Source organism: Hyla sarda, chromosome 10 (genome assembly GCF_029499605.1).
Source record: "Hyla sarda isolate aHylSar1 chromosome 10, aHylSar1.hap1, whole genome shotgun sequence".
NCBI classification, from domain to species: Eukaryota; Metazoa; Chordata; class Amphibia; order Anura; family Hylidae; genus Hyla; species Hyla sarda.
The window spans coordinates 86,450,219-86,463,218 of NC_079198.1; the positions used below are offsets into that span (position 1 = coordinate 86,450,219).

General features: G+C 42.2%; 1 protein-coding gene across 3 annotated transcripts in view; it reads left to right on the forward strand.

The window, feature by feature from the left end:
* Positions 1 to 9,593, forward strand: part of ZW10 (zw10 kinetochore protein) — a 60,267-nt gene extending 50,674 nt beyond the window's left edge. For 2 of the 3 annotated variants that reach the window (XM_056542417.1, XM_056542416.1), the window contains exons 13-16: positions 2,389 to 2,519; positions 5,793 to 5,924; positions 8,227 to 8,429; positions 9,274 to 9,593. In XM_056542417.1, coding sequence (XP_056398392.1) covers positions 2,389 to 2,519; positions 5,793 to 5,924; positions 8,227 to 8,429; positions 9,274 to 9,394 — 587 coding nt within the window. In that variant the 3' untranslated portion in view covers positions 9,395 to 9,593. The remainder of the gene's footprint in view (positions 1 to 2,388; positions 2,520 to 5,792; positions 5,925 to 8,226; positions 8,430 to 9,273) is intronic. The other variant, XM_056542415.1, reaches the window with a different exon arrangement.
* The last annotated feature ends 3,407 nt before the right edge of the window (positions 9,594 to 13,000 follow it).

Here is a 13,000-nt window from a genome sequence, read left to right on the forward strand (position 1 = left end):
ATGGGGAGGAAAGTCAACAAAGGAGGAAGCTTTTGACTTCATATCCCAACCTCATATCCTGACCTCCTATCCTGTCCTTATATCCCGAGAGAGGGAAGAAGGCGCCTTATGTGCGGGATCAGCAAATCTTGTGAGTGGGGGGAAGGGAGGTAATCCCAAGCCACTTACCAAAGTTGGTTGTGCGCCCACTCACAACAAGGTCTAGCGTGAAGTGTATAAATCGGTTCACTGCAGCCCTCCTTAGTAGAGTAGAAACAAGGATGAGATGACCATAAAATCAGGAGTTTGTCCGGCACAGAAAGGAACCGTCAGAATGCAGGATAAAATCAAGGGATTTATTGAATGCAACGCGTTTCGCTGCGCATGCGCAGCGAAACGCGTTGCATTCAATAAATCCCTTGATTTTATCCTGCATTCTGACGGTTCCTTTCTGTGCCGGACAAACTCCTGATTTTATGGTAATCTCATCCTTGTCCTCCTATCCCGACTTCCTATCCTGACCTATCCTGTCCTCAGGTGGGGCTGATTTGTGATTGTAAGCGTAAAATAGAAGGGGACGTGGCTTTGTGGGACTGGGTGTTATTTGCAAGCCAGACCGATGCACAAAAAGGGTAGATAATAAAAGGGGTGGGGTTTAAACAGTGGGGGTGTCTTTGTGAGATGGGGTGTGGCTTGCAAGCCGGGCTGACACATTCACCAGGAGATGCAGAGCTGAGCTTATGGAGTAAGGTACTGGAAGTCCCATATACTCGCATGGGACTATAAACAAAATCCCATCTTTTATATAAGGATGTAGTTAAGGGTTAATTTACCGATCATATATTTTTATTTGACATATAAGTAATATGTGTACCTGGTATTGAAATATCTCCTGCCGTACAGAAGTTATGTGGGAACATTCATTTCCCATTGATTTGCATGGGACTTTAAATAAAAACCCTGACCCTCACAAATGGGGGTAGTTAAGGGTTAAATTAACTATCCTATATTTTAAGTGGACATATAAGTAACATGTGTCCGAGTATTATCGAAATATCTCCAGCTGTTTGGAAGTTATGCAGTAACATTTCCCATAGAAATGGGGGTGAGTTAGGGTTAAATCACCTATCCTATGTTTGTTGTTGACATATAAGTAACATGTGTGCCAAGTTTCATGTTAATATCTTTAGTCGTTTGGACGTGAGGCTGGAACATACACACATACATACATACACACACACATACACACACATTGAGTTTTATATGTATAGATTGGACGACATATTTAACCTATATTAAGGAGTTTCCTACATGTTTCTACTCTTGCCAAGGGGAATAATTTTTTTTTTCAATCCCTATTACAGTTAGGTGGCTTCATCTGAACAGTTTCAAGACTATAAAACTCCCCATAGAGGATCTTATTGACCATATGTTTAGGGTGACATAACGCTGCTTGTGGTTTTTCATTTTTAGCTACATATGGGACCACAACAACCCTTCCATATTCCAAATGAGGAGTGCTGCCAGGAATAACCTATACATATCGGCAAATAAGGGAGAATATTTTACCCTATAGAGGCTTCCCTCACCTGAATATTGTCTTCCAAAAAAAAAAAAAAATGTAAGAATGAATCCCATAGAAATCAACAAAAATTCCTTAAAGGGGTAGTCCAGTGGTGAAAAATGTATCCCTTATCCCAAGGATAGGGGATAAGTTTGAGATCGCAGGGGGTCCGACCGCTGGGGCCCCCTACGATCTCTCTGTCCGGGGGCCAGGCTCTCCGGCCAGATAGCGGGTGTCGACCTCCACACGAAGCGGCGGCCGACACGCCCCCTCAATACATCTCTATGGCAGAGCCGGAGATCGCCGAAGGCAGCGCTTCGGCTCTGCCATAGAGTTGTATTGAGGGGGCGTGTCGGCCGCCGCTTCGTGCGGAGGTCAACACGCCCCCTTCCAGCGGGCTGTCGGGGCTCCGTACAGAGAGATCGCAGGGGGCCCAAGCGGTCGGAACCCCCGCAATCTCAAACTTATCCCCTATCCTTAGGATAGGGGATAAGTTGTTCACCACTGGGCTACCACTAGACTACTCCTTTAAGTGCAGGAATTTAGTTGCTATGCTGGTTTTATACTTGGCATGTTTTCTGAATGCACATAGTCCAAACATTATAACATTGCATTCACCATGTGTTGGCCAGTATGATTATACAAATACAGACAACTCAGGGATGTGGTAAGAAAGTTGTTTTACTGCTGTATATGTAAATTCACAAAAAAAAATTTACTTCCCATGTTTTAGATCTGGAACGAAAATCGATGTATTATATTAAGAGTGGTATATACTTAAAATCTGATGTGGATGTTTCCTGAGAGTCTAACATATCTTTATATTGTCTCCATTATTTAAAAAGGCACAGAGACTTTTCTTGCACAGATGCGGCTACAGAAAGGAGAACTTCTTGACAGGTTATCAAATGCACGGTCCTTTATTAACATGGAGGACGAAGACAATTATACAGCAGGCCATAAAGCTATACGGCAGGTATATAAGATGCACTTTAAAAAAAAATAAAAAACATTTTTTGTCATATATACATATATACAGCCATGACCGTAAATGTTGGCACCCGCAAATGTTGTATTTCTCACAGAAAAGGATTCCAGTAACACATGTTTTGCTATACACATGTTTATTCCCTTTGTATGTATTGGAACTAAACCAAAAAAGGAGGAAAAAAATGCAAATTGGACATAATGTCACACCAAACTCCAAAAATGGGCTGGACTAAATTATTGGCACCCTTAATATCTGGTTGCACACCCTTTGGAAAAAATAACTGAAATCAGTCGCTTCCTATAACCATTAATAAGCTTCTTACACCTCTCAGCCGGTATGTAGGACCACTCTTCCTTTGCAAACTGCTCCAGGTCTCTCTTATTGGAAGGCACCTTTTCCCAACAGCAATTTTAAGATCTCTCAAAAGATGTTCAATGGGATTTAGATCTGGAGTCATTGCTGGCCATTTCAGAACTCTCCAGCTCCCAGAATTTCTGGGAGCTTTTTGACATATGTTTGGGGTCATTGTCCTACTGGAAGACCCTAGATCTCGGACGCAAACCCAGCTTTCTGACACTGGGCTTTACAGTGTGACCCAAAATCCGTTGGTAATCCTCAGATTTCATGATACCTTGTACACATTCAAGGCACCCAGTGCCAGAGGCAGCAAAACAAACCCAAAACATCATTGAAATTCTACCATATTTCACTGTAGGTACTGAGTTCTTTTCTTTGTAGGCCTCATTCCGTTTTTGGTAAACAATAGAATGATGTGCTTTACCAAAAAGCTCTATCAAGGTCTCCGCTGTCCACAAGGATTTTGGCTTACTCAAGTTCATTTTGGCAAAATGTAGTCTTTCTTTTTATGTCTCTGAGTCAGCAGTGGGGTCCTCCTGGGTCTCCTGCCATAGCGTTTCATTTCATTTAAATGTCAACGGATAGTCCGCGCTGACACTGATGCTCCCTGAGCCTGCAGGACAGCATGAATATCTTTGGAACTTGTTTCGGGCTGCTTATCCACCATCCAAACTATCCTGCATTGATACCTTTCATCAGTGTCCATGCCCAGGGATACTATCTACAGTGCCATGGGTTGCAAACTTCTTGATAATGTTGTGCACTGTGGACAAAGGCAAATTTATATCTCTGGAGATGGACTTGTAACCTTGAGATTGTTGATATTTTTCCACAATTTTGGTTCTCAAGTCCTCAGACAGTTCTCTTCTCCTCTTTCCCAGGTGTGTTTAACCCCTTAAGGACTCAGCCCATTTTGGCCTTAAGGACTCAGACAATTTAATTTTTACGTTTTCATTTTTTCCTCCTCGCCTTCTAAAAATCATAACTCTTTTATATTTTCATCCACAGACTAATATGAGGGCTTGTTTTTTGCGCGACCAGTTGTCCTTTGTAATGACATCACTCATTATATCATAAAATGTATGGCGCAACCAAAAAACACTATTTTTGTGGGGAAATGAAAACGAAAAACGCAATTTTGCTAATTTTGGAAGGTTTTGTTTTCACGCCGTACAATTTATGGTAAAAATGACGTGTGTTCTTTAGTCTGAGGGTCAATACGATTAAAATGATACCCATTATTATATACTTTTATATTATTGTTGCGCTTAAAAAAAATCACAAACTTTTTAACCAAATTAGTACGTTTATAATCCCTTTATTTATTTTTCCGTATAAGCAGCGGTATGAGGGCTCATTTTTTGCGCCATGATCTGTACTTTTTTTTGATACCACATTTGCATATAAAAAACTTTTAATACATTTTTTATAATTTTTTTTTTAATAAAATGTATTAAAAAAGTAGGAAATTTGGACTTTTTTTTATTTTTTTTCGTTCACGCCGTTCACCGTACGGGATCATCAACATTTTATTTTAATAGTTCGGACATTTACGCACGCGGCGATACCAAATATGTCTATAAAAAATGTTTTTTACGCTTTTTGGGGGTAAAATAGTAAAAAACGGACGTTTTACTTTTTTATTGGGGGAGGGGATTTTTCACTTTTTTTTTACTTTTACTTTTACATTTTTTTACATTTTTTTTTTACACTTGAATAGTCCCCATAGGGGACTATTCATAGCAATACCATGATTGCTAATACTGATCTGTTCTATGTATAGGACATAGAACAGATCAGTATTATCGGTCATCTTCTGCTCTGGTCTGCTCGATCACAGACCAGAGCAGGAGACGCCGGGAGCCGCACGGAGGAAGGAGAGGGGACCTCCGTGCGGCGTTATGAATGATCGGATCCCCGCAGCAGCGCTGCGGGCGATCCGATCGTTCATTTAAATTGCGAACCGCCGCAGATGCCGGGATCTGTATTGATCCCGGCACCTGAGGGGTTAATGGCGGACGCCCGCGAGATCGCGGGCGTCGGCCATTGCCGGCGGGTCCCTGGCTGCGATTAGCAGCCGGGATCAGCCGCGCATGACACGGGCATCGCTCCGATGCCCGCGGTTATGCTTAGGACGTAAATGTACGTCCTGGTGCGTTAAGTACCACCTCACCAGGACGTACATTTACGTCCTGCGTCCTTAAGGGGTTAAAGGAGCATCACATGCTTGAAACTATCTTCTTTATCCACAATTTTGAAAGGGTGCCAATAATTTTGTCCAGCCCATTTTTGGGAGTCTGGTGTGACATTATGTCCAATTTGCTTTTTTTCCTCCCTTTTTTGGTTTAGTTCCAATACACACAAAGGGAATAAACATGTGCATAGCAAATCATGTGTTACTGCAATCCTTTTCTGTGAGAAATACTTAATTTCCTTGAGAAATTTCAGAGTTGCCAACATTTACGGCCATGACTGTATAATGCTGCAGACTTACCATTGACTTATCTGCAATATAAAATCAGCTGCATGCAATCCACAGCAAGTACAGTATGTATAAACATACCCTTAAAAATTATAATAGTTGGTTGATTGTAGTGAATAGTAACAAAAGGAGTTGCATTCATCTTCCCACTGAATTCCGCTTGCAGCAGAAAATCCCATTGATCTCAAAGGGATTCTGCTGCTACTTTCACTATACGGAAGTTCCATAGTGGAACTTCTGACGCCGATATGGATTCTGCCAAAAGAATGAGCATGTTCATTGCAGGCGTTAATTTCTGCCCAAATTAATATGGTTCCAGTCAGCACAAGTGAATTTGGGGAAGTTTTTGTGGTTTGTGTAGCCAAATTGAATTAAACCCCAAAGTATCTAATAAATGTGACAACTTCTTTCTCTTTAAGATCGTTCATCAGCTGAGCCGTCTGGGTAAAGTGTGGCAGGACGTGCTTCCCGTAGGAATTTACTGCAAAGCCATGGGGACGTTACTAAACACAGCCATCACTGAGATGATAAACAAAATCACCGCTCTGGAGGTAGGACAGCTAGCCAGATACAGTGGCTTTCTAGCTGCTTGCCACCTGCAAGCTAGGGGGATATTTAGGGGATATTTTCATCCTACAATATTTATGGCATACCTACAAGGCATGCCATAAATGTCTGATAGATGCTGGTCCCACCTCTAGGACCAGCCCCTGCATGGAGAACAGGCAGTTCTCCGACCCACCTGTTGGGGTGACCACCAGAGTTGTAGTTTTGCAACAGCTGGAGGCACACTGTTTGGATAACACTGATCTAATATCAGTATTTATGTTGTATCTTGTGGATGGGCCGTAAATGTTCCAGCATAGAATTAACCCCTTAGGGTGCATTCCCACCTGACGTATTTTGCTGCGTATTTGCTGCTGCGTATTTTCCTACCCATTGACTTCAACAGGAAGATAAAATACACAGCAGCAAATACGCATCAAATACGCCAGGTGGGAACGTACCCTTAAACTGATAGTGTTTCTGTTCATCCACTATTTTTAAGATGACTACTTGCTGTAAGTGAATGGAAACTTCTTTCTATAAATTCTGTACTGATCGTTTATTTCTGACACGGGTGCATGGAATAAAGTTTTTTGATATAACGTATTTTTCGCCCTATAGGACGCACCGGCATATAAGACTCACCGAATTTTAAGGGTGCAAAATCTAGAAAAAAAAGATTCTGCACCCAACAGTGATCTTCAACCTGCGGGCCTCCAGATGTTGCAAAACTACAACTCCCAGCATGCTGGGAGTTGTAGTTTTGCAACATCTGGAGGCCCTCAGGTTGATGACCACTGGATAGGAGGTAGTGCTCACGTGTCCCCGCCGCTCCGGATCCGTTACCGCGGCCCTGGATGTCACTCCATCGCTCTCGCCGCATCCCCGGGGTGTCCCCGACGCTCCGGACGTCTTCTTCCCCGGGATCCATGCTCTCAGTCACTGTCATCACGTCGCTACGCACGCCGCTCCTATTGGATGACAGGACGGCGTGCGCGACAACGTGATGACGTCGAAGGAGAGCGCCGCCATGCAGGGGATCCCGGCACGGAGCCGACACCGAGGAGGCAGGTAAGGTCCCTCCCGGTGTCCTGTAAGCTGTTCGGGACGCCGCAATTTCACCGCGGCGGTCCCGAACAGCCCGACTTTCGCTTCAGTCTGAAGGGTTAATACAGGGCATCACCGCGATCGGGGATATCCTGTATTAGCCGCGGGTCCCAGCCGTTGATGGCCGCAGGGACCGCCGCGATAGGGGTGTATTCGCCATATAAGACTCACCAACTTCCCCCCCCCCCCCAGTTTTGGGGAAGAAAAAGTGCGTCTTATACGGCGAAAAATACGGTAATTGACCAGCCAAGCATGGTCTTAACAATGACTGCATGGTGTTTGAAAAAATTATTGGGAATATTTATCAAGACCTGTGCAGAGGAACAGCTGCCCAATTACCCATAGCAAACAATTAGATTACTATGGGTACTGGTCAACTTTTCCTCTGGAACTCTTCTTCTGATCGCGGGGGTGCCACCGGTGGGGACCCCCGCGATCTGGGCTGTGGCACCCCAGACATCCGGTTCTCGGAGTGAATTTCGTTCTGTGCCGGATGACTGACCATGCTGGGCGGAGGCTAGTCACGCCCCCCTCCCGTAGGCTTGCATTGAGGGGGTGTGGCCGTGACGTCATGAGCTGGGCGCAGGCATGATGTCTCGAACCGCCGGCGCTTCACCCTGTGCGCTAAACGAATGCTGGGTGCTGCAGGGACATCGCAGGGGTTGCCAGCAGGGGGACCCCTGCGATCAGACATCTTATCCCCTAACCTATGGATAGGGTAGAAGATGTCTAGGGGAGGAGTACCCCTTTTAAAGCATGAAAACAATGGCCGTCTCAACAAAAAGCTTCAATCTTCATGTTTTGTTACCCACAGCTTATCTTTTAGGTATAGAAACTTGTCCTTTCCCTTGCTCCTAGGAATGTGGAATCACTAGATTAACTTCTTATTCTATTCTTCTGTGGCTATAAACACACATGCTCAGCTTATCCAAGTTTGTACCTAATATCTAAAATATATGGCCTGGGATAAGTAAGTCATAATTTTATGAAATGGGAAGATACAGAGGCAGAAATAGTAACAGAAGCCTTTTTTGACCAGGTTTGTGTTACAGACAGTTTTCCAGCAGATTAGGTCTGTGATTGACTTTTCTATTGACTGGTTACATTAATCTGAACGGGAAGTCTTGTAATTTGTATTTGCCTTATTCTGTTTATAACGTACAAAGAAACAATGATGTCTATGAACTGTGTTTTTAATAGGACATTTCCACTGAAGATGGAGAGCGACTGTATACACTTTGCAGGACAATGATTGAAGAAGGGCCCCTTGTCTTTACTCCCTATCCTGAAGAAGGCAAAAACAAGAAGTTTCAGGAGGAGGTGCCCATCTATGTGCAGAAGTGGATGAAATTCAAAGAACTCATGATCATCCTGCAGGCAAATCTACAGGAGATAGTTGATCGGTGGGTTCAGACACCTCAAGTCCAGTTGTAATTTTTTCAGGGCTATAATATTGATGGCCAATACTTGGGATAAGACAGCAATATCATATCAGTCAGGGTCCAACATGGACAAATGTGCAGATCTGTGCCTGGGAAGCAATGAAGTGGCTGCAGCACTTGTGTTAGTGCCACAGCTTCTACAATAAGCTTGGTCGGCATTGAGCTGGGAATCGGAACCCATCTCATCTGAAATTGCTGATCATATTAAAGGGGTATTCCAGGCAAAAACATTTTATCCCCTATCCAAAGGATAGGTGATAAGATGTCTGAACACGGGGAGCCCACTGATGACACCCCCCCGCGATCTCCCTGCAGCACCCGCATTCTATGCAGGTGCTGAGTCTCCAGTTTCGGAAACATCCGGGTTTCTGGGACTAGGGACGTGAAGTCACGCCCCCTCCCATAGACATGAATGGAGGGGGCCTGGCGTGACGTCACGTCCCCAGTCCGGGAAACACGGAGGTTTCCGCAACTGGAGACTCAGCACCCGCTTAGAATGCGGGTGCTGCTGGGAGATCGCGGGGGGTCTCAGCAGCGGGCTCCCCGCGATCAGACATCTTATGCCCTATCCTTTTGGATAGGGGATAACATGTTTTTGCCTGGAATACCCCTTTAATCACTATTAAAGAAACTTTTTAATGGGAGTGTCCTTTTTACAAGACATTTAGAACTAAGCTGTAAATACCTGATAGATAAGAATACCAGGGAAGTTGGAAGAAAAGGATTCCGAGATGGGACACCATCTCCCAAACTATAACACATTTTTGTTCCTCTTTCTCTGGCTCATCTGTATTTTGTCTTACAGGTGGGCTGATGGTAAAGGACCCCTCGCTACAGAGTTCTCCCCTAATGAAGTGAAGAGTTTGATCCGAGCTCTATTTCAGAACACAGAGAGGAGAGCAGCAGCATTAGCCAAAATTAAATAAACCCCCCCCCCCCTCCCCCCCATCCTTGTGTGCTGTCTGTAATATTCTGTACATATTTCTCTTTGAGAACACCAGTAAATATCTTCTTAAGAGCTTTTAACACTGAGGTTGTTTCTTTTTTTGCTAAATTGTAAATATTTAGTACACTATCCTCCGAAAGTAGCAGTGAAACTTGGGTAACTTTGTTATTTTATTGTCTTAATTTCTGTTTGAGGGGTTTGCGAAATAAAAAAAATGCCTATTTATTTTCACCACGGTTTGTTAGGCAAAAAACTGATGCGGTTTGAAAATTTCTCCGGTCAACTCAATAAATTAAATGGAGTACGGCCGTAGCCGTTTTTCAAAATCGCCTGCCAGATTCTGCTGCCGTATGACCAAAACAGTGGTATGGAAGCATCCTAAAATATATCCCAGATTGCGCTTACATGTCTCTTATCTTTATAGTCGCCAGTGTTCCACAACACCTCCTTGTTTACATTATTTCCTTGATCCTTAGAATAGTGTCAATCTTCCAGTGTCTTTGTAGGTAACAGAAGTGATCCTCCTTCATGCTGCATAGACTATTTTCATCCTCCATGTCTACAGGTGCCTTCACAATGCACATTTCCTCCTACTTGTTTCAAAAAGGCTGCTCTTCATCCTCAAGGAGATGTAGTCCATCATGATTTGGACTCTATTAAAGTACCGGAAAGTACCTAGGGATGAGGCAGAGGCATGGTTGAGGCAGGCAGCACCAGATCAGGTCAGTATGGTACAGGATGGGTCAGGTAGAATTGGAAACCAGGAAAAAGGGATGGGTCAGGATACAAGGAATATCAGGATTAGGACAGCACACCTGCTCCATAGTTTCACTTCTCTTACAGTAAAGAACCCCAATCTGTGCTGATGTAGAAACCTTCTTTCCTCTAAATGTAGAGGCTGCTTCATTGTTATACAGTCCTGGGCATAAATAGGTCATGGGAGAGATCTCTGTACTGCCCCCTGATTTATTCCTTGAAATGCCCCAGTGGTGGGATATTCTGTGTGGCTCAGGGTAAACTTTATTGATCTACAAATCTTTATAATTTGACAGGGGCCTTATGAACCTTTCACACCATTTTATTTATTTAATTTATTTATGTTTGGAAGCACAAAGACTGGGTTCACGCATAGAATTTTGGTCAGTAATCTAAGCTAAAATCAGGAGTGGGTCCAAAACAAAGAAAATAGTGCAAATCTTACAATTACAGTTTTTTTCTTTGTGTTATTTCCACTCCTGGTTTTGGTTAGAAATGCTGAACAAAATCTGTACAGAGAAGAAGTGGAGCAGCAACCAAGCAGATTGCTTCTTAAATGTTTTAAAGGCCTCTGAAAAATTAATGAAGCAATCTGATTGGTTGATATGGGCAACTGGTCAACTTTTCCTTTCACAGCATCACTTGGTGAAACTTTGCTCTATACTGAATTAACTGCGCCAGCCCTTAACCCCTTTAATGTTCATTAACGTCCATCTGCGGCTCCCGAGGTATGACGCACGCTCAGCAGGTGAGCGAGCATCATACCTGGTGGATCCCGGTTGCTATAGGCAACCAGGACCCATGACTAATGTCAATCGAGATGATGTCCGGCATTAACCTTTTAGACGCGGTGATCACACTTGATCGCCGCTTCTAAAATGAGAGTAAACTTTGTCGGTTAGCTCAGTGGTGCAGTTCGGGACCGCTGCGGTGAAATTGCGGTCAAGCGGCGATAACATTGATCAATGCCATGCTACTGCACGGCATTGATCAGTGTAGAAAATCAGTGTGTGCAATGTTATAGTCCCCTATGGAGGCTATAACATTGCAAAAAAATAGTGTTATATGTGATTTAACCCCTTCCCTAATAAAAGTTTGTATCGCCCCAGTTTTCCCATAAAAAAAAAAAAAATGTGTAAATAAAAATAAACGTGTGCTATCTCCTCATGCGTAAATGTCCGAACTATAAAAATATATCATTAATTAAACTGTACGGTCAATGGCGTACACCTAAAAAATTCCAGAGTCCAAAATAACGTATTTTTTGTCATTTTATACCATAAATTTTTTTATAAAAAGTGATCAAAAAGTCAGATCAAAACAAAAATGGTACCGATTAAAACTGTGTAAAAAATGAGCCCTCATACTGCCCCTTATACGGAAAAATAAAAGTTATAGGGGTCAGAAGAGGACATGTTTCAACGTATTAATTTTGGTGCATGTAGTTAAAAAATATTTTTTAGTTGTAAAATAAAATCAAACCTATATAAATTGGGTATCCTTGCAACCGTATGGACCTACAAAATAAATATAAGGTGCAATTTTTACCGAAAACTGCACTGTGTAGGAACTGAAGAGGCTAAAAATTACAAAATGGCTTTTTATTTTTTCAATTTTGCCCCACAAATAATTTTTTTCTGGTTTCGCCGTAGATTTTGTGGTGAAATTATTAATGGTATTATAAAGTAAAATTGTTGGGGCAAAGGACAAGCCCCCTTATGTATTTTTAGGTGGAAAATTTTAAGTGTTATGATTTTTAGAAGGTAAGGAGGAAAAAACAAAAGTGCAAAAATGAAAAATCGCCAGAGGGAAGGGGTTAATATTAAAGTGGAGGTGAGAAAATTCTTTGATTCATGTTTTTTAGACTCTCTGGCTTGGACAATATCATTTTCAGGTTTGAGGTTTGCTTTGGCTACTTTGAGATAACAGGCAAATTAATTCTGACACTTTCTACAGGCCATCTTTGGAGCAGAAGAAGGTGCAAAGAATTTAAAGGGGTACTCAACTGGAAAACTTTTTTTTTCTAATCAACTGGTGCCAGAAAGTCAGATTTGTAAATTACTTCTATTAAAAAAAATCTTAATCCTTCCAGTACTTATCAGCTGCTGTATAATCCACAGGAAGTTATTTTCTTTTTGAATTTCCTTTCTGTCTGACCACACTGCTCTCTGCTGACACCTCTGTCCATTTTAGGAACTGTTTAGAGCAGGATAGGTTTTCTATGGGGATTTGCTCCTACTCTGGACAGTTCCTAAAATGGACAGAGGTGTCAGCAGAGAGCACTGTGGTCAGAGAGAAAGGAAATTAAAAAAGAAAATAACTTCCTGTGGATCAAATAGCAGCTAAGTACTGGAAGGATTAATATTTTTTTTATTTTTTAAAGAAGTAATTTACAAATCTGTTTTAACTTTCTGGTACCAGTTGAATAAAAAAAATAAAGGTTTTCCAGTGGAGTACCCCTTTTAAAGGGGTTATCCATGAAAAAACTTTTTTTTATATCAACTGGCTCCAGAAAGTTAAACAGATTTGTAAATTACTTCTATTAAAAAAATCTTAATCCTTTCAGTACTTATGAGCTTCTGAAGTTTAGGTTGTTCTTTTCTGTCTAAGTAATCTCTGATGACACGTGTCTCGGGAACCGCCCAGTTTAGAAGAGGTTTGCTATGGGAATTTGCTTCTAAACTGGGCGTTTCCCTAGACACGTGTCATCACGATTACTTAGACAGAAAAGAACAACCTTAACTTCAGAAGCTCATAAGTACTGAAAGGATTAAGATTTTTTAATAGAAGTAATTTACAAATCTGTTTAACTTTCTGGCACCAGTTGATA